This window comes from Colias eurytheme, chromosome 6, assembly GCF_061535395.1.
Source record: "Colias eurytheme isolate Ceu_HAF_F1 chromosome 6, ilColEury1 Martin Lab GWU primary, whole genome shotgun sequence".
In the NCBI taxonomy this organism is placed as follows: Eukaryota; Metazoa; Arthropoda; class Insecta; order Lepidoptera; family Pieridae; genus Colias; species Colias eurytheme.
In genome coordinates, this window is record NC_142985.1 from 12,808,014 (window position 1) to 12,831,310 (window position 23,297).

The 23,297-nt window shown below is 33.6% G+C and overlaps 6 protein-coding genes across 6 annotated transcripts in view; 3 read left to right on the top strand and 3 right to left on the bottom strand.

The window, feature by feature from the left end:
- LOC149908116 (uncharacterized) overlaps positions 1 to 23,297 on the bottom strand; it is a 179,651-nt gene that overhangs the window by 47,602 nt on the left and 108,752 nt on the right. The window contains exon 3 of the mRNA XM_090103472.1: positions 10,820 to 11,003. Within this exon, the coding sequence (XP_089959598.1) occupies positions 10,820 to 11,003 (184 nt within the window). The remainder of the gene's footprint in view (positions 1 to 10,819; positions 11,004 to 23,297) is intronic.
- On the top strand, positions 3,536 to 4,458 carry LOC149908117 (uncharacterized). The gene has a single exon (XM_090103468.1). The coding sequence runs from the start codon at positions 3,643 to 3,645 to the stop codon at positions 4,456 to 4,458; it is 816 nt and encodes a 271-aa protein (XP_089959594.1). The 5' UTR covers positions 3,536 to 3,642.
- Positions 14,253 to 15,515, bottom strand: LOC149908118 (uncharacterized). Its single transcript, XM_090102428.1, has one exon. It carries the CDS (start codon positions 15,513 to 15,515, stop codon positions 14,253 to 14,255), a length of 1,263 nt encoding a protein of 420 aa, XP_089958554.1.
- LOC149908119 (uncharacterized) lies at positions 16,828 to 18,939 on the bottom strand. The gene has a single exon (XM_090103469.1). The coding sequence runs from the start codon at positions 18,937 to 18,939 to the stop codon at positions 17,002 to 17,004; it is 1,938 nt and encodes a 645-aa protein (XP_089959595.1). The 3' UTR covers positions 16,828 to 17,001.
- LOC149908120 (uncharacterized) lies at positions 20,135 to 20,740 on the top strand. The gene has a single exon (XM_090103291.1). The coding sequence runs from the start codon at positions 20,135 to 20,137 to the stop codon at positions 20,738 to 20,740; it is 606 nt and encodes a 201-aa protein (XP_089959417.1).
- LOC149908121 (uncharacterized) lies at positions 21,432 to 22,380 on the top strand. The gene has a single exon (XM_090103470.1). The coding sequence runs from the start codon at positions 21,441 to 21,443 to the stop codon at positions 22,068 to 22,070; it is 630 nt and encodes a 209-aa protein (XP_089959596.1). The 5' UTR covers positions 21,432 to 21,440; the 3' UTR covers positions 22,071 to 22,380.

Consider the following 23,297-nt stretch of genomic DNA (forward strand, 5'->3'; position numbering starts at 1 on the left):
GTCTGCTTTATTTCATTACTAGGCTTAAAGAAGAAATTGAACATCAGAATCGTGGTGTTTATCATATAGTATTTATTATTAGTTTTCATATATTATTATAAGGTTGTTCACAAAATAATATAAGTATTGTTACAGTAAAAGTATAGTCCTCATTGTTACGTTATTCTTTCTGCTTGAAATAGTGAACGGATTTTGACCTAGATTAACAGATGGGCGAATTTTTGCACAGAAAAATGCAATATTGCCTGAAAATCGTTTATTAATTGCGGGACACAGCTTTATAAATCCTATTTTCTTTCAAGTTTATATTTTTAGTACTTACGTAGTTTATCTCACGTACGAACAACAAAAGTAAAAACTACGAATAAAAATTTCATCCCCTTTAGCAAATGATTAAAAAAGTTTGGGCCCAGGATTTCAAATATTTTCGTTCCTAATTTCACGTAGACAGACCAACACATTTATAATATCAGGCCACAGGTTTAACTATAATAATATACTTATTTATTTATCTATATTTCAATTTTCAAGAAAGCATCGAAATTTTACTTAATTGCAAAAATATTCGAAACTTAATGCGTAACTTTTTAAAAAAAAAATCAATTCATTGTCCCGTAACGAAATCTGGGGGCACGGTAGTGCCCCCGCCAAGACGAGCCAAGCGACTACGCGCACGGGCACTACCTACCTTTTCTCGAAGCGCTTCGACGTTTTTTTGAACCCTTATAACTTGGGTTTGGATTATGCTAGATCAACAAAATTTTCGGGATATATTGTCAATAGCGGACTTATTGAACATATTAAGTTTTAATTGCATTAGCTTTTATACTTCAGATTTTATTTATATCTAAAAAACGCTAATTTCGTCACTGACTCACTGATGATCATCAAAATTCTTAAGGTATTTCCTAATGTCCTAGAAAGCTGAAATTTTGTATGTAAGCTAGTATTAGCACACAAACAACAAAAAAATTATAAAACTTGTAACTCTCATCCCCCAACCCCTTAAACTAGGGGATGGGAGTTTGTATGAGACCTGTAATTTTAAATTAAATTTTGATGACGCTAGAGGTCTAATCTAATAATCTAAAACTTGGTTCCCCTAGATATATATATATGTATAGGTACTCCTTGTTAAAAAAAAAAAAAAAAAATTAATCGACATATATTGAGACATATACTTCAGATCAGATCATATAAATATGAATGAATAGAACTGTTGCGAACGTCTCCTGCCTCTTACGTCCACACAGTAGCTAAAAATAAAAAAAAAATTGTTACAAACAACTTACAAAAAGAAATGAAATCCCACCAAAAACATTTTCATGTAAAATGTTGCCAAGACGAGTCCATATGACTCGCACTGTCAAAAAGTTATCAGATCTCATGTAGAGCCAAGCTTCTAACACTACACGCCCTAACTCTACAAGGCCTAACTTCACAAACTCTACACCTTAGTCAAAATATGTGGCTTGGCCGTTCGTTACTACAAGAACTATTGTATAACACAAAAGTAATGAACAGTGAATTAATTTTTCACCTTACGCCGATGTGAATGTAGCGAAATGGCCAAGCCACATATTTTGACTAAGGTGTAGAGTTTGTGAAGTTAGGCCTTGAAGAGTTAGGGCGTGTAGTGTTAGAAGCTTGGCTCTACATGAGATCTGATAACTTTTTGACAGTGCGAGTCATATGGACTCGTCTTGGCAACATTTTACATGAAAATGTTTTTGGTGGGATCATCTTTCTGCTAATATAATTGAAACTGAACTCTAAACCAACGGGTTAAGGGACACTTCTCCATGCAGTGACGCCACTCAAATTTAACCTAGTCGGGTTTAATTTAACCGTAGCTGTTAAGGTCGTGGTTTCGAGTTGCATCCATTATACTACTGTTGTGTAACTTTCGAGTTTAGTTCACAAGCTTTGGGCGGTTAAAATTTAGATGAGGGTTTTGTTTCCGAATTTTGAACCGCGGTTACAGTTCTAGATGTTTCTATAATGAATATTGACCAGTCACATTTTAGTAATTTGTAATCTATAGTGAAAACTTATTTTATCAAGAGAAGATATTTGTATTATTGTATGTATGTTTGTAATATTTTCACATAAAAAATACAGAATCGAATCCAGGAATTATTTCACTATAATTTCTTCGTTTGAATCCCGGTAAGAAGAAAAAGAGAGGCTATGAAAACAATATTACTTTTTTTACTATTAATAAATGAGAATCGACGTCATAAATTTATATTTTGTTGCGTTTTGAAGTTGTGTACTAAAAAAATAGAATTTTTGTGAGGCCATGGGATGACAATCAGCTTTGCGGTGCAATCTTAGGATGCAATGTTTAATAAAAAATACATAATAGTTAAATACATATTAAGAAGTTTAAATTACTAAAATATGCTACATATTTCAAAAGCTTACTTCTTGCAGTAAGCCCATTATTTAAGGATGTATGGTGCAGACTGCGTGGGAGATTATCATTAATTCATATTAATGGCACCCACTTACATTATATTACATTTTAGTTATTTTAATTGTGGGTTTGCAGCCAGTATAATAACTTTTGGTTATGTTGTGTTTAAATTATCTGTCGGATAAAGTGACAAAATATAATTTATGAATGAATATAGGTCAAAGTGGTAAATAGGCTATGACTTTAGAGTATTTATACTACCTATGTAATATTATATACTCTATGGCTATGACTTTATCAGAAAGTATGGCTTGAGTCTAAAAGAGAGTAATATTTAGATGGTTGTGAAAGTAAATACAATAATTATATGAGAATCTAAAAAAAGATTTTTATAAATAAATTATTTATTTATTAGGTATGCTTCATTGTAACTGGTAAGAACAAAAAAGTTGGTACAAAATACGTGTGGCACTCGAGGACTGCCGCGGTAAAGCTATTGCATAGCATCGCGTCGCTGTGGGGGGTGTTAGGTTTTTTCGTTACGGAATTTTTACATTCGGTCACCGCGCTCAAAGTCTGAGCTATAAGCTATGCAATAGCTTAAAAATAATGTATGAACATGTATGTTTCTTCATAAATTCAATATGTTTTGTACGCTACCGCTAAAATTGCCATGATGAAAGACATTATAGAGAATGTAAAAATGCCACAAAAAATGAATTATAATTAATTAATAATATATGCACAATAATCAAATTACTTTTATTATCAATATGTTTAATGTTTTATAGTGTTATCTGAATATAAACACTTTAATATAAATGAACAGCTTATAATCTCAACTGGAAAGCCCCGCGCAAAATAATATCTGGAGTAAAAATTTTACGTTCAGGAAAATAACTACGAAAAGGAAAAATTTAAATATATTCCAAATAAATAACATGTACCTAACTATCAGATAAATGTTGGCACCTACTTATTTGTCAATACGATTGTAGGGGTTTTGCTGACTTACAAAACACATAATGTAATAATAAATGTAATGTATTATATACAGTGTATAACTCCTAATTGCCGTTGCCGGACGTTTACGCCGCGCACAATAAATATGTATGCTTCGTAAGCGAGTATTTCATTTAGTACACCCAAACACCTAAAGTGGTGACCCCGCGTTCTTCGCGCATACAAGTTCGCGCCGCGAAAATTATTAAATTAAATTTAAAATGGCACATCCACCAACTATTGATATGGCGGCGATAACACTCACATCGAAGATACCGGATTTTTGGATGGACCAGCCCAGGATATGGTTTATACGGGTCGAATGTATGCTAGCCCCTCAAAAATTGTCGGATGAGGCTAAGTACGACATCGTTGTTTCAAAATTAAGTAAAGAAGCAATTCAACAAGTGACCGACGTCCTCATCGACCCACCTGCGACTCACAAATTCGAAGCACTGAAACAGCGGTTACTGGCTGTTTATGAGGAATCCAAAAACCGCCAGCTTCAAAAATTAATTGGTGAGATGGAGCTAGGTGAACAAAAGCCCTCGCAACTGCTGCGAAGGATGAAGGAGCTCGCCAAGGACAAAATCCCTGATGACACATTACGGATTCTGTGGCAAGGACATCTGCCCAACGCTGTACGAGCTGTTCTCGCGGTTTCGGATACCAAATCCCTCGACAGCTTAGCTGCCATCGCAGACAACGTTTTGGAGTCTACACAAAGCGTCAGTAGCGTCAATGAAGTGACACAAAAGCAGCACCTGCCTTCTACGAGTGCAACTAACAAGGATACGGAGCTCATAATGGCGGAAATCGCCAAGCTAACCCTCAAAGTGGCCAACTTGGAGAGATCCAGACCAGCACGGCGATGGAACTACCGTGGACGTCCACGTTCTCAGAGTCGTAACCGTGCACACTCAGCACCTCGACGAAGTCCAAACAGTCCAGGCTGGCTTTGCTTTTACCATCATCGTTTCCGGGACAACGCACGGAACTGTAAGGAGCCCTGCGCGTGGAAGGTGAAGGAAAACTAAACAAGGTGCAGCCTGCGGCGGAAGTCTGCACCATCCAACCCTGTAATCGCCTACGCATCACCGACATAAATAGTGGTTTAAAGTTTTTAATTGACACTGGTGCGAATATCTCTGTTTTGCCAATAGGTAAACGATGTCAAACAAGTAAGTGCAGTGATTATAAATTATTCGCAGCAAATGGTACTGAAATAAAAACCTACGGTACTAAGTCTCTAGTTCTAAATTTAAAGTTAAGGCGACCTTATCGGTGGGATTTCGTAATTGCTGACGTGAAACAACCAATTTTAGGAGCAGATTTTTTAAGTTATTATAAGTTACTAGTTGATGTCAGCTCACGAAAACTCATTGATCAAATTACAGATTTAAAAGTAATAGGTTCGATTGTTTGCGTCACTGAGCCATCCGTACTATCTTTTAGTGTAGGGCATCCATATTATAATTTGTTACGGGACTTTCCCAATTTAACTAAACCTACATCATTTTTAAATTTGCCACCTAGTTCTATACAACATTGTATAGAAACTACCGGACCTCCGGTATATGCTAGGGCGAGACCGTTACCTCCAGATAAGTATAAACTTGTAAAGAAAGAATTTGAAAAGATGCAAGAGCTAGGTATATGTCGTCAATCTAAAAGCGCTTGGGCGAGTCCTCTCCATGTGGTTACTAAGAAAAATGGAGATATTAGGCCTTGTGGTGATTATCGCAGGCTTAACGCAATCACCAAGCCGGATCGTTACCCTATTCCCCGTCTCCAGGACTTTACGTACATCTTAGCAGGTAAGACTTGTTTTTCAAAAATTGACATAAATAGAGCATACCATTTTATAGAAACTGCACCTCAAGACGTAGAGAAAACAGCAATTATTACACCTTTCGGACTATTTGAATTTCCAAGGATGACTTTTGGTTTATGTAATGCAGCCCAAACATTTCAGAGATTCATGGACACCGTATTCAATGGCCTAGATTTTATTTTTAATTATATTGATGACGCCTTGATCGCTAGCGAAAATGAAACCCAACACCTTGAGCACTTGCGTATTGTTTTTCAACGTTTATCGCAAAATAATATTACAATTAATTTAAATAAATGTTCTTTCGGACAGTCTCAGCTTGAATATTTAGGTTTTTATGTTTCAAAGGATGGAATTCGACCTTCTGAAGATAAAGTTAAAGCGATAATAGATTATCCTAGACCTGAAACCGTATCAGGATTACGTCGTTTTACCGGTATGATTAATTTTTATCGTGCTTATTTACCGCACGCCGCGTCATATCAGGCAATTTTTAATAGGTATTTAGGTAGTACTAAAAAGAACGACCAAACCAAAATTGATTGGTCACAGGAAGCAATCGAAGCGTTTGAACAATGTAAGACAGGTCTTAAACAGGCCGCTACATTGGCTCATCCACGAGTAGATTCGAATTTAGCTTTAATGACTGATGCATCAGATACATGCGTAGGAGCCGTCTTGCAGCAACAGGTTAATGGCTGTTGGCAACCCTTAGGATACTTTTCAAGAAAGTTAACTAATGCACAGCAAAAATACTCTACGTATGATCGAGAGTTACTTGCGATTTATTTAGCAATTAAGCATTTTCGAAAATTATTTGAAGGACGACGCATTACTGTTTTTACGGATCATAAACCTCTAACATACGCATTTTTAAAATTAGGTAAAGAATCTAATGAAACACCGAGGAGAATACGACACTTAATTTATATCAGCGAATTTACAACGGATATACAACATATTACTGGCAAAAATAATATAGTAGCCGATTCTTTGTCACGAATAGAAACAATATATTTTCCTACCGTTTTAGATTATAATGAATTAGCAGAATCGCAATCAATGGACGACTATTTGACGAATAATAACACGAATTTATTAAAGAAAATGTTTATACCTACTTGTAATAAAGCGATTTTTTGTGATTTTTCGACAGGTACTGCTCGACCTTATTTAACAGACAAATTTAGACGTTTAGCTTTTAACAGTATACACAATATCAGCCATCCAGGGGTTCGAGCTACCCGAAAATTAGTTACGGAAAAGTTTTATTGGCCAAAAATGAATTCCGACATTAATTTATGGTCAAAAACGTGTCTGGAATGTCAACGTTCTAAGATAGATAGACATTCAGTTGCTGACTTAGGTAAATTTCCAAATGCTGATCGGTTCGAACATATCCATGTCGACATAATAGGTCCATTACCCATAACAGAACATGGATATAGATACTGTTTAACTGTCATTGATCGATACACACGCTGGCCCGAGGCTTTACCTATTCGTGATATTACCGCCGAGACAGTAGCAAAATTTTTATACGAAAATTGGATATGTCGCTATGGTTGTCCAATCAAACTCACGAGTGATCAAGGTCGGCAATTTGAGAGTTCATTGTTTAGAGAACTTATGAATTTACTAGGTATAAATAGGATTCGTACGACTAGTTATCACCCTCAGGCAAACGGCGCTGTAGAACGCTGGCATAGGACACTCAAAGCAGCGCTTATGGCACGTTTATCAAGTAAGTCATGGGTTCAGGAGTTGCCCACAGTTCTTTTAGGTTTACGAGCCGCGTATAGAAGCGATTCTGGAGTTTCAGCTGCTCAACTAACCTTCGGGCGTACCCTACGGTTACCCGGAGATTTTTATGACAGCACGAAAAATACTACATCATTAGAACCTTCCGAATATATAAAACAAATACAGAGTCAAGTTAAGTCATTACAACCAGTTCCCGAATCTCATAGTAATACTCGTTCATTTTTCGTTCATCCCGATCTTTCCAAAGTAAATTTCGTTTTTGTACGGGATGACTCAGTGCGTAAACCTTTGAAACCACCCTATGACGGTCCTTACCGCGTAGTGGAAAGGAGGTCCAAGGTTTACATCGTGCAGTTACCAAATCGGCAAACTGCAATCTCGATAGACCGACTCAAACCAGCGTACGTATTAGCCGAAAATGAATCAAAGATAACTGAATCGAAAGATACACCTGAACCTCCCGTTTCACCAGGAATTGAACCCACGACCTCAGTTCGAAGAACCCGTTACGGTCGTGTCATTAAACCCACAGTACGTTTTAATATATAATTTTAAGTATGTTATCCACTAAATACGTTAATAGCTGTTACTATATGATTTTATACCCTATTTAGCTCTATAAAACATAGTATCGCATTCGATTTATGTTTAGTGTAACATAGCCGTAAGTTTCGCAATCCCACAAAATTGTATCAAATCACTGAAATTCGATAACGTCATGTAATCATCATAATATTGTATTTTATTTTGTTTTTATTTTGTTTTTGTTTCGCAATTGTAACTTATTATATGTATCGTACTGTAATGTGACACGCTTGCTTAATACGACCAATTTGTGTGATAATCATGTAACTTGTATCTGCCTGTTTTCTATTAATTGTTTAAATTTCTCTATATTATTTTTTTTTTTTTTTTGTAAAAGGGGGGGAATATTGTAGGGGTTTTGCTGACTTACAAAACACATAATGTAATAATAAATGTAATGTATTATATACAGTGTATAACTCCTAATTGCCGTTGCCGGACGTTTACGCCGCGCACAATAAATATGTATGCTTCGTAAGCGAGTATTTCATTTAGTACACCCAAACACCTAAACGATATTAACGATTATGATGGGATTTAATCCCACGATAGCTTCTCAAAGTTATTGAGTAACAATAAATTATTCATATCAATAAATAAATAACTTTTATACACCCTCCATTAATACTCTAACAACACACTTGGTCACTAACCACTGTACCGATGGGATGATTTTATCTGAAGGGTACTAAAGGAAATAGTTGTAGTTTCCGATAACGTCCCTTGAATTAATTACGTTAATGTTATTGGATGCTTCCAGAAACTTCGATGTTCCGTGCTATGTTGATCCGTCTTAGGGTTGTTTACTAAATAGTAAAGTGACCCTTGTATATTTTGCATCGGATTTAAGATTGCCTTTATGAAAAAAATATAGAGAAACATAGATATAAAAAAAGACGTGTGGCACTCGGGGACTACCGCGGTAAAGCTATTGCATAGCATGCCTTCAAGCCACACCTCCGTGTCCGTCGGAGTGGGGAGCGTGAGGTATTTTCGTTACGGAATTTCTCGATTCAGTCCCCGCTCAAGGCCCGCGATAGAAACTATGCAATAGCTTAAAATGTAATAGAGAACATTTAATATTGTTACAAATATTTAGATAAATCAAAATTATCGACTGAGAATAAAAGCTATCCCACCAAAAAAGTGTCATGTAAACTTAATATTTATTTTTAATAAGAAATTAAAATTAAATCTCTTTGTGATTGGTTCAACAAGTTCCTTGTGTTTTTACGCTAAAATGGCTCATTAGATCTAAATGAAATTTGGCACAGTCTATTTTACCTGCAAACTTTGAGTACCACGAGAGTGAAGCCACAGGATAAAGGTTGTATGAACAGGTAGCGAATGATGCTGCGATACCACATCATCGTTTTAATAGAATTACATCAAGCATATAAAAGCACATGTATCAGCTTAAAATGTTTTATTCATACAGCAATTTATTTTCTTTATGACGTCACTGTTCATTTTTATTACCGTCCATGAATTTAATATAATTATTATGCCTTCCTCTCTACTAATAGCTAACGTAATGTAGATAATGTTGTATATTTGCATTTTAGTGAATTTAAAAAGTTGTATGTAAGTTTTATATAAGCATCCATAATAATTTTATAAATACGAAAAAAACGAAAATAAATATCCTAAAAATTTGTTGCATTAATATCCTACCTACTAGTATTATAAATGCGAAAGTTTATTAGGATGGATGTATGTATGTTTGCTTATCTTTCACGGGAAAACCACTGACCGGATTTCAATCGAAAAGAACTTTCGAAAAGGCTTTCTCTTATTTGTTACCGTGGGTGAAATTAAAGATTTTCGACGGATTTAAAACACCATTTTGTTCGTGACATTATATTTTAGCCCGTTAGAAACTCGCTGACAGCTGCTCTATATTTAAGAGTGTTTATCATGTCTACCCACTTAAAAATTTTCACAAGGGAATTCAAGATTTGTCGTAATTTATGCCAAGCCTTTAAAAATGTAAATTAACGGTGCGAAGTGTATTAAAATATTTTTCTTGAGATTTGCATAATGCTCTGTCGTAAAAACTGTCTGGTGGTTCCATAATTAAGTTATTAAAGATACGGATTTAGTAAATTAATCCTGAAGGAATTAAAAATATTAGCACAAATCGAATGGAGGTGTATTTTATATCACTCGATAAAAGAGTAATGTTTTCATTACTAGATAAACAAGAAGAAAAATCTTCTAACGTGGGTTCATATCCTTGAATATCAATAATATGAAGTACCTAAATATATAATTTATCTTGAGAGTTATACCACAGTATTACAATATTATTTCCTATTGTAATACTGTGGTTATACTGTTACATAAGTATAAAATCCATATAAAATCAGTTAGCTAACTTATATTAATTAATTATAATTAACAGGTTAAACATGCTTCTATATTAATTTGCAATTAAAGTGCTAAAGGAAACTTTAGAAATGCAACTAATTCACTAAGGTAAAAGGTTGCACTAGTCAAACTGGACTTCGATAACATAATAGTTTCTTGCTAAAATCTAAACTTTGCAAAATTGGCCGTTATATTTACAATTTTGAGTATTATTATAATCTATCGAAGTCAAACCATCAAAATGTGGCATAGGTTCCTTTTAAGACAATATAACAACGTTAAAACATTACAACAAAATAATATACCGAAAACTCGACTATAATCCAATGACTCTTAGAAAATAGAGTTCTTAATGAAATGTATTTAATATTGTATTCTTTATCCCGACGCGGACGTTTCCAAAACGAACAATCGTCGAATTTTTTTTCATTTTTCCTAAACAATACAACTTGGACCTCTTCAAAGCCAGGGTGAATAGGCTCCTTCTAGGCAGACGTGCAACCAAGTAGGCCACATCACCGCTTCCCATCAGGTGGGATTGTGGCCAAACCTCTGCCTATTGTTAATAAAAAAAAAAAAAAAAAAAAAAAAAAATTAAGTTTTTAAAATAAAATAAAATAAAACTTGAGGGGTGTCAAGGGACACCCGGATGGAACGAAGTTTTAAGTTAGAGAGAGACAAACAGAGAAACACACGCACGCCGCACGGCTCACAACTATATCATAAGGTGTCAATACAACTTTTCGTCTTAATTTTTGCCGTCTAGACCTAGTCCCCTTTCACAACGCGCAACAAGGAACTTCATTCCAACACTAAAAAATTAATCAAGAAAATATTTCACTCACTTGAAAAAGTACGTTCCATTGCTGTATCCAAAGAAAGGCACAGTGTATGTCAACATCCATATGTTGCCACCACCGCAGTCGTAGTAGGGCTTAGACCATTTGCCATCGTCATACGTCACAGCTAAGATCTCATCTTGTTCCCTCTCTGTGTGCGCTGTATCGTTGTAGGTGTATGTGTTGTAACCTGGGGATAACAATTAGCCAATTATAACAAAAAGGTGTATATAATAATATATATTAAAGATATTTCATAACTATCTAGCCGGGACAAGTAGATTTGCATGTCTTGCTTCACCAGAGTTCAGCCAAGATAAACATGGTAATGTATTAGTTCCTAAGATACAGTAAGTGATAGTTTTATAATATTAAACTCAAACTCAAAACTCAAACATTTATTTATTCAATTAGACTTCTTCTAGAAGCACTTTTGAAACGTCATTAAGTACATATTTTTAACATTTACCACCGATTCGGAAAGCAGTATCTACGGAGAAGAATCGGCAAGAAACTCCATAGTTGCTCTTTTTAATCATGTCAGATTTACAATTTTACAAATTACATATGTAATATCATAATATATTATCATAATATGCCAAAGAACTGTCCTGTGGTTTTTACGCGACAACCCTCCATGGGTTTTTATCGTCCATAAATTCCTTAATACTGTAATAGGCTCTCTGGACAAGTACATTTTTTATATAAGTTTTAAATTTAGAACTACTAAACTCTTTAATATTATGAGGAATTCTGTTGTAAAAGCGTATACCTTGGCCCATAAATGAATTTTTAACTTTAGCTAGCCGGAAAAATGGCATTTCAATTTTATTTCTGTTTCTTGTGTCATAACAATGTCTATCTCCTACTTTTGTGTGTAAGTAAGCGTTATTGTGTACATATAAAATATTATTAAATATATACTGCGACGGTACAGTAAGGATACCAGTATTCTTAAAGAGATCTCTTAGTGAGTCTCGAGCACGCAAATTATATATAGAGCGTATGGCTCTTTTCTGTAATATAAATATAGTTTCTATATCTGCAGCCCTGCCCCATAGCAGAATTCCATAGGACATTATGCTATGAAAGTAGCTAAAGTAAACCAATCTAGCCGTTTCTTCATCGGTGAGATGCCTTATTCTTCTAACTGCATATGCAGCTGAGCTGAGCTTAGCAGCGGTGGTGGTAAAAATTTCATTCTATGGAAATCAGTATTAAATAGGTATAAAAAATTCTTGGAAATTTCTTTAGTTATTATTTAGCTGCATTTAAGAACTGTACCTACATATTCACAAGCCTTTGTGAAAACTTCGCTGTCTGTCTGTTAATCTAAAATGATACAGCCGTGACAGGTCGACAGACAGACGAGAACGGACAACTAAACTTTAACCTTATTTCGCAATTGTATTTCAAAAATAAATAAATAATAATAGTATGAAGATATAAGGAAAACGTGTCAAATAGGCTATCAATGATTTTATCAGTAAGTTTTGAAACTGGCTAAATAACAAAACGGATTACTGTTAATCTAACTGACAGGGAAAAACTAAAAAACAACAAGAAATGATTTGATAAACTTTATTAAAAATAACATAAAATAAATCTAATAAAAAAACCAAGCAGTTACTAGATATCAGTTAAGACATAGAACTTAATTGTTAATTAAGGTTTAGAATAAGAAATATAATCGTGAAATTCATATTATCGATAGTCAATAATACTCTTAATTTAGTTTAATAACACAATGTGTATAATATAACGAAACAGTCAAATACGTACAAATTTTAATATGTATTTTAAGAATTTTGAATGCTTCTAGTATTATAATAATGCACACTTAATGCTTATAAATGAATACATCATCATCAAACGGCAAAATTGGTATAGTATTGCACGCCTCATAAGCGAAGCGTTGAGGTGGGTACTACTGTCGCTTCGCGCAAAACATCTGATTTTTCAAACTTAAAATGTCTTTATGTATCATACATTGCACTTGTAAGATAATACATACACACACATATTAAGAAAAAACACTATTTTTAACGTTCATGATATTTTTGATGTCATTTTTGTTATTTAAACTAGTTAAAAAACAGTTTAAAAAAGTTCTGTCTTGGACGTCCGTGTGTCTGTATGTGCGGATCCTTTTTCTTGTTAACACGATAGCGACCGAAATACTTTACTAATCGAATCTTTTTTTTTCTCTTACGCTTGAGTATGCTCAGGAATAGAACCCTTTCATTTTTCAGGGTCTGATTCGATGTGGTTTAATTGTTATTAAATAAACAAAAAAAAACTCGGCTGTTTTTTTTTTTTTTTTTTTTGAAGTGAATTTTTATATTTTTATTGAAATTGATTCCAGAAGATTACTGGGAACTTTAAAAATTCATTTTGTTACTTTTATTAGTAGGTACGATCCTTATAAGTATTTTAGTGTATTCAACCAACTTAAAAAAGTGTGACTATTTTACAACAATTTGAATATGAATTGTATTATTGTATACAATATCGAAGCTTTTTAAGAAATGTATAAAATACTTTTTTAAGAATTATTATCATACATAATATTATGTTACCGGCAATATATTAAAACCGGCATTGTATGCAATTCTTAGTAAATGTATGTTATTCCGAGAAACAGTCGGAATGAAATAAATTAAATTCGTCACATTACCTACTTATATCTTTAAATCTGAACTTTTCCTAAGTAGCAAACACATTTGCAAATGTGGGTGGTTTTTGGGGTAGCTATTAACCAATATGAGGTCAAAACTAAAATCCAAGATGGCGCCGACGAAAATTTGAAATCTTTTCGTCATGGGTGTCATTTTCATGGTTTTTGGGGTAGCTATTAACGAATATGAGGTCAAAACTATAATCCAAGATGGCGCTGATGAAAATTTGACTTTTTTTCGTGATGGGTGTCATTTTCATGGTTTTTGGGGTAGCTATTAACGAATATGAGGTCAAAACTAAAATCCAAGATGGCGCCGACAAAAAATTTACATCTTTTCGTCATGGGTGTCATTTTCATGGTTTTTGGGGTAGCTATTAAACAATATGAGGTCAAAATTAAAATTCAAGATGGCGCCGACGAAAATTTTACACATTTTCGTCATGGGTGTCATTTTCATGGTTATTGGGGTAGCTATTAACCAATATGAGGTCAAAACTAAAATCCAAGATGGCGCCGACGAAAATTTTACATATTTTCGTCATGGGTGTCATTTTCATGGTTATTGGGGTATCTATTAACCAATATGAGGTCAAAACTAAAATTCAATATGGCGCCGACGAAAATTTTACATCTTTTTTCTCTTACGCTTGAGTATGCTCAGGAATAGAACCCTTTCATTTTTCAGGGTCTGATTCGATGTGGTTTAATTGTTATTAAATAAACAAAAATAATAATTAATAAATAATTATTAAAAAAAAATTATGAGGCGTGCACTTTTGGATTTTCCAAACTATTGTTATTTATTGAATTGGAACAAATAATTTTGTTTTGTTGTGCCAGTTGCGGCTTGTATGGAATATTTATTTTTAGTTTATCGCCATGTAACTCCCAATTTGTCTGTTCAACATTTAGTATATCGGATACCAATCTTATGTCATTAAAATTACCCAGTTGCTGATTATTGGCTTTAACATAAATAACCCTATGTTTTGCCTTCACATCAAAATCCTCAGTCTTATATCCCATTGGTAGTTTGTATTCTAATGTATACATATCTCTTCCGTAAAACTCATAGACTTCGTTTAGATATTTTGAGCAATGCATCAAAATGGCTTCATCGAAGGTAATTACTTTTTTGACGAGGTTATCAAACACTTTGTTGAAATTCACAGATTTTTTGGGCTTGGCCTTGTTGTTTCCTTTAGGGTTTTGTGCTTCATTACAACCTTTATAATACGTACAGGTTTCAATTCGATTACCTTCTTCATCTTGTGTAATAGTGCAAAATTTTTTACTCATGCATTTATTATTGTTTATTATAGTACTAGTGGTTTTGGGAGTTGTAGCAATACCTTGGTTTGGTTGAACGTTATTCTCAGAATCACATTTTCCATTACTTGTACATTTAACGTGTGGTTTTTTAGTAGTACTCTTGGTGTTTGGTTTTTTAGTAATTTTTGGGGGCCTTTTAGTAGGTTTCACATGACCATTACCCGGGATCTTTCCTTTGGAATTTTCGGTTGGCTTTACATTAGTTATAGTGACACAATTATTAGTATTTGTACATTTATTGGAAGGTTTTCGACCAGGAATAGGTTTTCTAGGTTTTTTTGGAGGTTTCCTAGTAGGCTTTACATGTCCATGGTTGGGACCTTTTCCATTGCTTGGCTTTGGTTTCACATGATTTGGAGGTTTTACTTGGGGAGGTTGTACTGGTATGTAGACGTTATATCCAGGATGAGGTTGTGTTATCTGAATACCCAAGTTAATATGTCCAATGTTGGTGGCTTGAAAGTGATCGTCGGGATCGACTCCATCACCGGAGTATTGGTATTCATCGTGGTCTTGTATGCGGTTTTCTTGGACGTAACTCACACTAGGGTTTTGATAATCTGAATAATCGATATACCCGTTCCTATTTTCTGTGTCGATATTGGCATTGAAGCCGCAGTCACCCGAAAAACACGGAGTACACTTCGCAATATTAAAAAATATGGATATTAATAAAATTACACAGAACATGTTGATGCTCCAATAGTTGTTTTATTACTGCTGATAAATAAAATTAATTGCTTTTGAGAGAGTATTCAAACTTTATTTTATTAGTAACTGATAGCACTTGCATAGTGTCTTGTCTTCGTCTGAATATTTATTTAATTATATTAATTATTAGCAACGCAGTTGCAGTTTTACATCAAATCACAAACAAAAACAAAAACATAAAATCATGCCAAAATGGACTCCATATCTGCAAAAGCAACCAGAAATTTTGCAGCGATATTTTGTAGAGATATCTTTTTTTTTGTGTGTACGAATGAAATGCTACGGACAATTATTAAAGTAGATTTACTTTATTAAAATATTACCTACTGTTTAGACTAACATACCCTAGATAGAGTAAATATCGTCCATATTGTCATAGGCTATAAGTCAGGGCCGTTTTTTTTCTAACACAAAACTGATAAATGATAAGAGAGTTTACAAAATATAATTATTAAAGTTCTTGTGTACATTGTTATGAAAACGTTTTTTTAGCTTTAGTCATACTGTTATGACTTTACAACCCTTGTGAAAACTTCACTGTCTGCCTGTCAATCTACAAAAGATACAGCCTATGGATAAAGCCTTGTGACAAGTCGACAGACAGACGAGAACGGACATCTGAAATTTAACCTATCTTTGGAAGCGTATTTCTAAAAATAATTAAATGAAAAATTATTTTGAATACACTGGCTCTGTGCTAGGAATTAAATCTCCCTTACTGTTTGAGAATTTTCTGAATCACTCTTTTATTTTTTGACGTGACAGCGTCTTATAATTCGATAGAGCCGGCTGCACGCACGAAAAAACATGACTCGTGCGGCGTTACCTCGCTCTGAGGCGTTCCATGTAAGGCTTGAAGTGTAAGCGAGAGCGCGGAACGAGCGACAAAGAAGCACAATCGGACGTTGTCACCTTCAACTATCGTCAGTAAACCGACTTTACAGACAACCAATTTTTTTAGTTAAATGGAAAAAAACAAAATAATATCGAATCTCTTCTCTTAATTAAATTGTCCTAGACTTTATATAAAAATGAATTAATGAAACCACATTCTGGCGGACCAATAATTATGGATAAGATAATCTATTAGTTAAAATGTCAAACGTTACTTTAAATATTAGCCAATAATGTTAAATAGACTATCAGTAGCTTTATCAGCAAGTGGTGAAAAAATACGTAACGAATCACTACCAATATGAATGGGAAAGCATAATAATAAAAAGGTTGTTTAAAAAAACTTTATTTAAAATAAAAACAAAACTAATAACAAAGTAGATACTTTTAGGTCGGAGTAATCAGTTAAAAACTTACATGTCAATTTTAATTTAGGTTTTGACTAACCGTTAGACAACTTGAAATTTTATATCACTTGTCAACACTTTAAATTCTGTTTTATAATAAGTTAATTTACACACAATACAACGAAATAGTTCAATATGTACAAATTATAATACTAAACGGATTCTTATGGCTTACGCATTCTGTAAACAAACACCTGGTCATCTAACGGCAAAATTGGAATGGTATTATTATTTATTGCATTAGAACAAATAATTTTGCTTTGTTGTTCCAACTGCGTCTTGTATGGAATGTTTATTTTTAGTTTATCACCTTGTAACTCCCAATCTGTTTGTTCTATATTTAATAAATCAGATACTAATCTTATGTCATTAAAATTACCCAGTTGCTGATTATTGGCTTTAACATAAATAACCCTATGCTTTGCCTTCACATCAAAATCCTCAGTCTTATATCCCATTGGTAGTTTGTATTCTAATGTATACTTGTCTTTTCCGTAAAACTCATTGACGTCGTTTGGATATTTAGTGCAATGCAACAAAATTGATTTATCGAAGGCAATTACCTTTTTGGCTAGGTTATCAAACACTTTATCGAAATTCACAGATTTTTTGGGCTTCGCCTTATTATTTCCTTTAGGATTTTGCGTTTCATTACAATCTTTATAGTACGTACAGTTTTCAATTTGTTTACCTTCATCATCTTGTGTAATAGTGCAGACTTTTTTACTTAAACATTTATTATTGTTTTTTATAGTACCAGAATTTTTGGGAGTTGTAGCTTGATTTGGTTGCACATTATTTCCAGAATCACATTTTCCATTATTTGTACATTTAATGGGTGGGTTTATAATAGCACCAGTGTTTTCGGGAGGTGCAGTTGTAGCTTGGTTTGGTTGTTCGTTATTCCCAGAATCACATTTCCCATTATTTGTACATTTTACATGTGGTTTTTTAGTAGTACTTTTGATGTTTGGTTTTTTTGTAATTTTCGGAGGTCTTTTGGTAGGTTTCACATGTCCTTTGCTCTGGGTATTTCCTTTAGAATTATCGGTTGGTTCTACATTTGTTCCAGTCGCACAATTACTTGTACATTTAACAGGAGGGCTTATAATAGTACCAGTGTTTTCGGGAGTTGCAGTTGTAGCCTGGTTTGGTTGTTCGTTATTCCCAGAATCACAATTTCCATTATTTGTACATTTAACATGTGGTTTTTTAGTAGTACTTTTGATGTTTGGTTTTTTAGTAATTTTCGGAGGTCTTTTGGTAGGTTTCACATGTCCTTTGCTCTGGTTATTTCCTTTAGAATTATCGGTTGGTTCTACATTTGTTCCAGTCGCACAATTACTTGTACATTTAACAGGAGGGCTTATAATAGTACCAGTGTTTTCGGCAGTTGCAGTTGTAGCCTGGTTTGGTTGTTCGTTATTCCCAGAATCACAATTTCCATTATTTGTACATTTAACATGTGGTTTTTTAGTAGTAATCTTGATATTTGGTTTTCTAGTAATTTTTGGAGGCTTTTTAGTAGGTTTCATATGACCATTGCTCTGGGTATTTCCTTTAGAATTCTCGGTTGGTTTTGCATTAGTTCCAGCGATACAATTATTTGCATTTGTACATGGAACGGAAGGTTTTTGACCAGGGTCAGGTTTTCTGGGTTGTTTTGGAGGTTTTTTAGTAGGTTTCACATGTCCATGGTTGGGACCTTTTCCATGGTTTGGTTTTTTAGGTCGTATTGGGGGACTTGGCTTAGGTTTCACATGGTTAGGAGGCTTTACTTTGGGAGGTTGTATTGGAAGGTACACGTTATATTCAGGTTGAGGTTGTGTAATCTGGATACCCAAGTTAATATGTTCAATGTTGGTGGTTTGAAAGTGATCGTCCGGATCAATTCCATCGCCAGAGTGTTGGTATTCATCCTGGTCTTCTATGCGGTTGTCTAGGACGTCATTTACACTCGGGTTTGGATAATCTGAATAATCGATATTCCCGTTACTAATTTGATTGCCAATATTAGCATTTAAACCGCAATCACCCGTAAGGCACGGAATACAATTCGAAAAATTAAGAATTATGGATATTAATAAAATAACACGAAGCATGTTGATACTTCAATTGTTGTTTTATGACTGCAAATAAATAATTAATTCCTCTCAAGAGAGTATTCAAACTTTTCATTATCAGTTATTGATAGCACTTGCTTATTTATTGTCTTGTCTTCGTCTGGATATTTAATCAATTTATTAAGCATAATATTTCGCCACGCCCGCCCCTTGTCTATCTGTTTCCAATAAATATGAAAACAAAAATATCAAACACAATTTAATTCGAAAATTATTATCAAAAATAAATTAAATATTGTGGATTTGGGAGTACAATAATTATTATTGTGTAAATTGGTTGAATTATTAGGTCTCTTTTAAAAATCTCGACTGCAGTTTTCATCGATTTTTTTTTTAAATCATGTCAAAATGCACCATAACAAAAGTGTACCAAGCAACTATTGTTTTTATTTAATATTATGATACAAAGCTACGGAAATTTGTAATATGTAAATTGTTTAAAAATATGATGATAGACAAACAGACTAACTATACTCTAGATAGAGTAAATACCGTCCATATCGTCATAGGCTATAAGTCACGGCCGTTTCTTTTTCTGATACAAAACTGATATACCTACTTAGGCTTCACACACTTGGTCTCTCCACATTTGATAAACGATCTTAAAATAACTTTTTGTTATTATCCTGTTATAGTTGGCGAGGAAAATCGTCATGAGGAACGTGTAATAAATAAAGCCAAATACTACCACGACATGTAACATCTCTAATTTTGTACTAATTGCATAATAATTTGGTTTTGTTACGAAAAATAAAATAAAAGAAAAAAATGCTGACGATTGTTTTCTTCACAATTTTGTTGATTCAATAAAAAAAAATTTATTAATTATAGTATTTACTCATTAATCATAAAAATTAAAGAAATGTTATACAATAACGTTATTTTTAAATCCACACAGAAAAGGTGTCGGATATAAACAAATTCAAGGTTCAAATTAGTCTCCAATAATCCAAATTTAGTTTAACGAATACATTAGTGAAATACAATAGACAACCCGGGTGGATCCGGGATAGCAGCTAGCATACGATAAAAACAGGGAAAAATAACACAGTTATCCCCTTTTCAATAAGTAGAAGGGGAAAGTACGTTTTGGCTATCAACATTCTTATCGTGAATTATAAAAAGACGACTCAGGATCAAATAGACATAATATTCAAAGTATTTGTCGTGTACGATGTATCGTCTCATATCGCTCGCAGTTCTTCTGACCACAGTCAATGGTCATTGGGGTCCAGATTCATCAGAAGAAGCTTCATGGGAACATCATGATCATAAACCTGGTGGCTGCTCACATCATCATGACGCCGATTTCCATTTCGACGTCATTGGAGAGGAAGCAATTGAAGGTGACGAATCTTATCAAGATTACTGCAAAACTAGTTCTAACATAGCTCAAGAAATGTATGGACAAGACGGTTATATTTTAAAGTACAGGCTACCAGGTTTTGATGAAAAAATGATTACGGTACGGTTAAAACATAGAGCTGTATTTGTTAAAGCTGTGAAGTCAACTGAAGTATTTGAAGATGTTAAATTGCTGTCTGATATACTGAAAGTGGAAAATGCGAAATGGTATCTTGATGGAGACTTTTTAGTCGTGTCTGTTCCGTATAAGATTGTAATGGGAATTGAGACGGCTGTTCCATGTGGTAATAATATAAATAGAGAGATTCAGAACGTTGCACAGGTTGCAGCACCTGTAGTAGACATCAGCAGTATGTACAGATCAACAAATATTGGATTATCCGCTAGCGATTTCTCTCCTTCAAAATATGGCTAAAGAAAAGGTTGAAGCATATTATCTAATATTATGTTTTTTTAGTAAAGAAAATAAATCAAATAATGATTATAATTGTTATTAATAAGAAATACTTAAACTGTTTAGATGATAAAAATGGTTAGTACTGTAATTACACTATTATTCACAAAACAATTTTTTTATTCCGACCTCTGTTATTTTGCCTTGTTTAAAACGAATTATTTTAAAAGTATAAATAGATGTTTCTAAATTTGTGACTAGTGTACCAGAGGATATGCGTTAAACCCTGATCAATTAGGTTGAATCAACCGACTATAATATGATTAATAATTATTTTTATCGCCTGGTTAATATTGTAGGATTGATAGAAATTTGCATTAAAACCAAATGCTGTGTGAAATACAAATTGTCTCATTAATTTAATTATTTACTATTTTGCAAGCAAGCAGTGATTAAATAGTCGTCGTTATGTTTCATCTTGAACACCTTCAAGGTGCTAAAATTTTGAAATTTTTTCCAATTAGACGTATTTACCGACCGGAAAAAAAATCAATTACATATATGTATAGAATCATGCATCAATAAAAATAAAAAAAAATAAATTTTAATAAACATAACAGGGAAAACCACGTTACAATGGGGCTATCAACATTCTTATCGTGAACTTAATAAAAGGCGACCGAAGTTCAAACTGGCATAAACACAGTAGTTGTCGTGCGCAATGTATCGTCTTACAGTCCTCGCAGTTCTGCTGACCGTGGTCAATGGCCACTGGGGTCACGGAGGAGGTTGTTCGAGGGGCCATCCTCCTCATAACTTCCATCATCATCATCATCATCCGTGGCATCATCAACATGGTCCCGATTTCCAGTTCGACATGATCGCAAACAATGTGATTCAATGTGACGAATCGTACCAAGAATATTGCAAAACCCACCCCAATGTAGCTTTGGAGACGTATGGACCAGACGACTACACTTTGAAATACAAGCTACCAGGCTTTGATGAAAAGAGTATGTCAGTGCAGATAAAACACAGAGTTGTATCTGTTAAAGCAACGAAGGGGACAGAAGAATTCCAAGACGTTAAAGTGCTGTCTGATATACTGAAAATGGAGAACGCGAAATGGTATCACGAAGATGACTATTTAGTGGTTTCTGTTCCATATAAGGTAGCAATAGGCACTGAAACAACTATTCCATGTGGTGACAATATAAATAAAGAAATTCAGAATGTTGTACAAATTGAACCACCTCTTGACATTGACAGTTTGTATAGAAATGCGGTTAACGGATTGCCTACATTAAATTTCTCACCCAATAATAATTTAGCTAAAGTAAATAATAATTAAAGTGAAAATAAATTCGTGTTGATAGTACTGGCACGGCTGAAATTGATAGTATTAAGAAGACACTATATTCTCTAAATTGTTATGTATTATTAACTTGTTTATTTCATTATAAAACATAAAAAATGAACGTGAAGTATTCGCAGTTTTTCCGAGATTAAATAAAATTATTTTGATAAAATGTTATCTGTTGTAATCCTCGTATGTTCGATGTAAGTAATGTAAATGATCAACTAGATTGAAAAACGCGACTATAACGTCAAATAACTGTTCGATTCTGCTACTAGAAAATAATAAAGAAAAATAAACTGCATTTACAAATGTGTTATTTTCCCTTGTAATAGGTAATTTTAGAAATTCAGTTATAATGTTTTGTCATACTTATTTTGATAGTAAGTATAATTAAGTTATTCTTAAACCTAATTTATCAATGCCAAAAATCATACTTTTTGTGTTAATCTTTTCCTAAGTACATATTTTCATAGTCTGAATACTTATGAGAAAAAAAAGTTCAACTAAACAAAGTCAATTTAATGTTTAGGTTTTTTAAAGGAAAATTACGAACTCTAAAAAAAATTACAAAAAATTATAATAACACGGGTCTCTCCATATAAGATAAACAATTATAAATAGAGTTATAATAATCATAAATTATCAGGGTTCAATGCGGTCAGATATTAATGCAAACTGTTAGAGATAGCAACAGATATGGATAAAATAATAAACTAGTTTACCAGTAATTTCATGAACACTGAATATGTAAATGAAAATTTTATAATTAACTGGCTGCGCTCCGCGGTTTTACCCGCAGTGCACCGCTCCTGTTGGTCTTAGCACGATGATAGATAGCCTATATTTAAATATATAGCCTTCCTCTAGGAATGGGCTATCTAACACCGAAATAATTTTTCAAATCGGACCAGTAGTTCCCGAGATTAGCGCGTTCAAACCAACAAACTCTTTAGCTTTATTATATTAGTATAGATTTTATTCATATATTTTTTGTATTTGTTATTATAGCGACAACAGAAATACACATTATCTGAAAATTTGAAATGTCTAACTATCACGGTTCATGAGATACAGCCTAGTGAGAGGCGGACTGACAGTCAGACAGATAGACATACAACGAAGTCTCAGTAACAGTATCCCGTTTTACCCTTTCGGTACGGTAACCTTAAAATTAGATATCTAAATATTTTTGCTTAGGTATTTCGTTTATTTTCATGA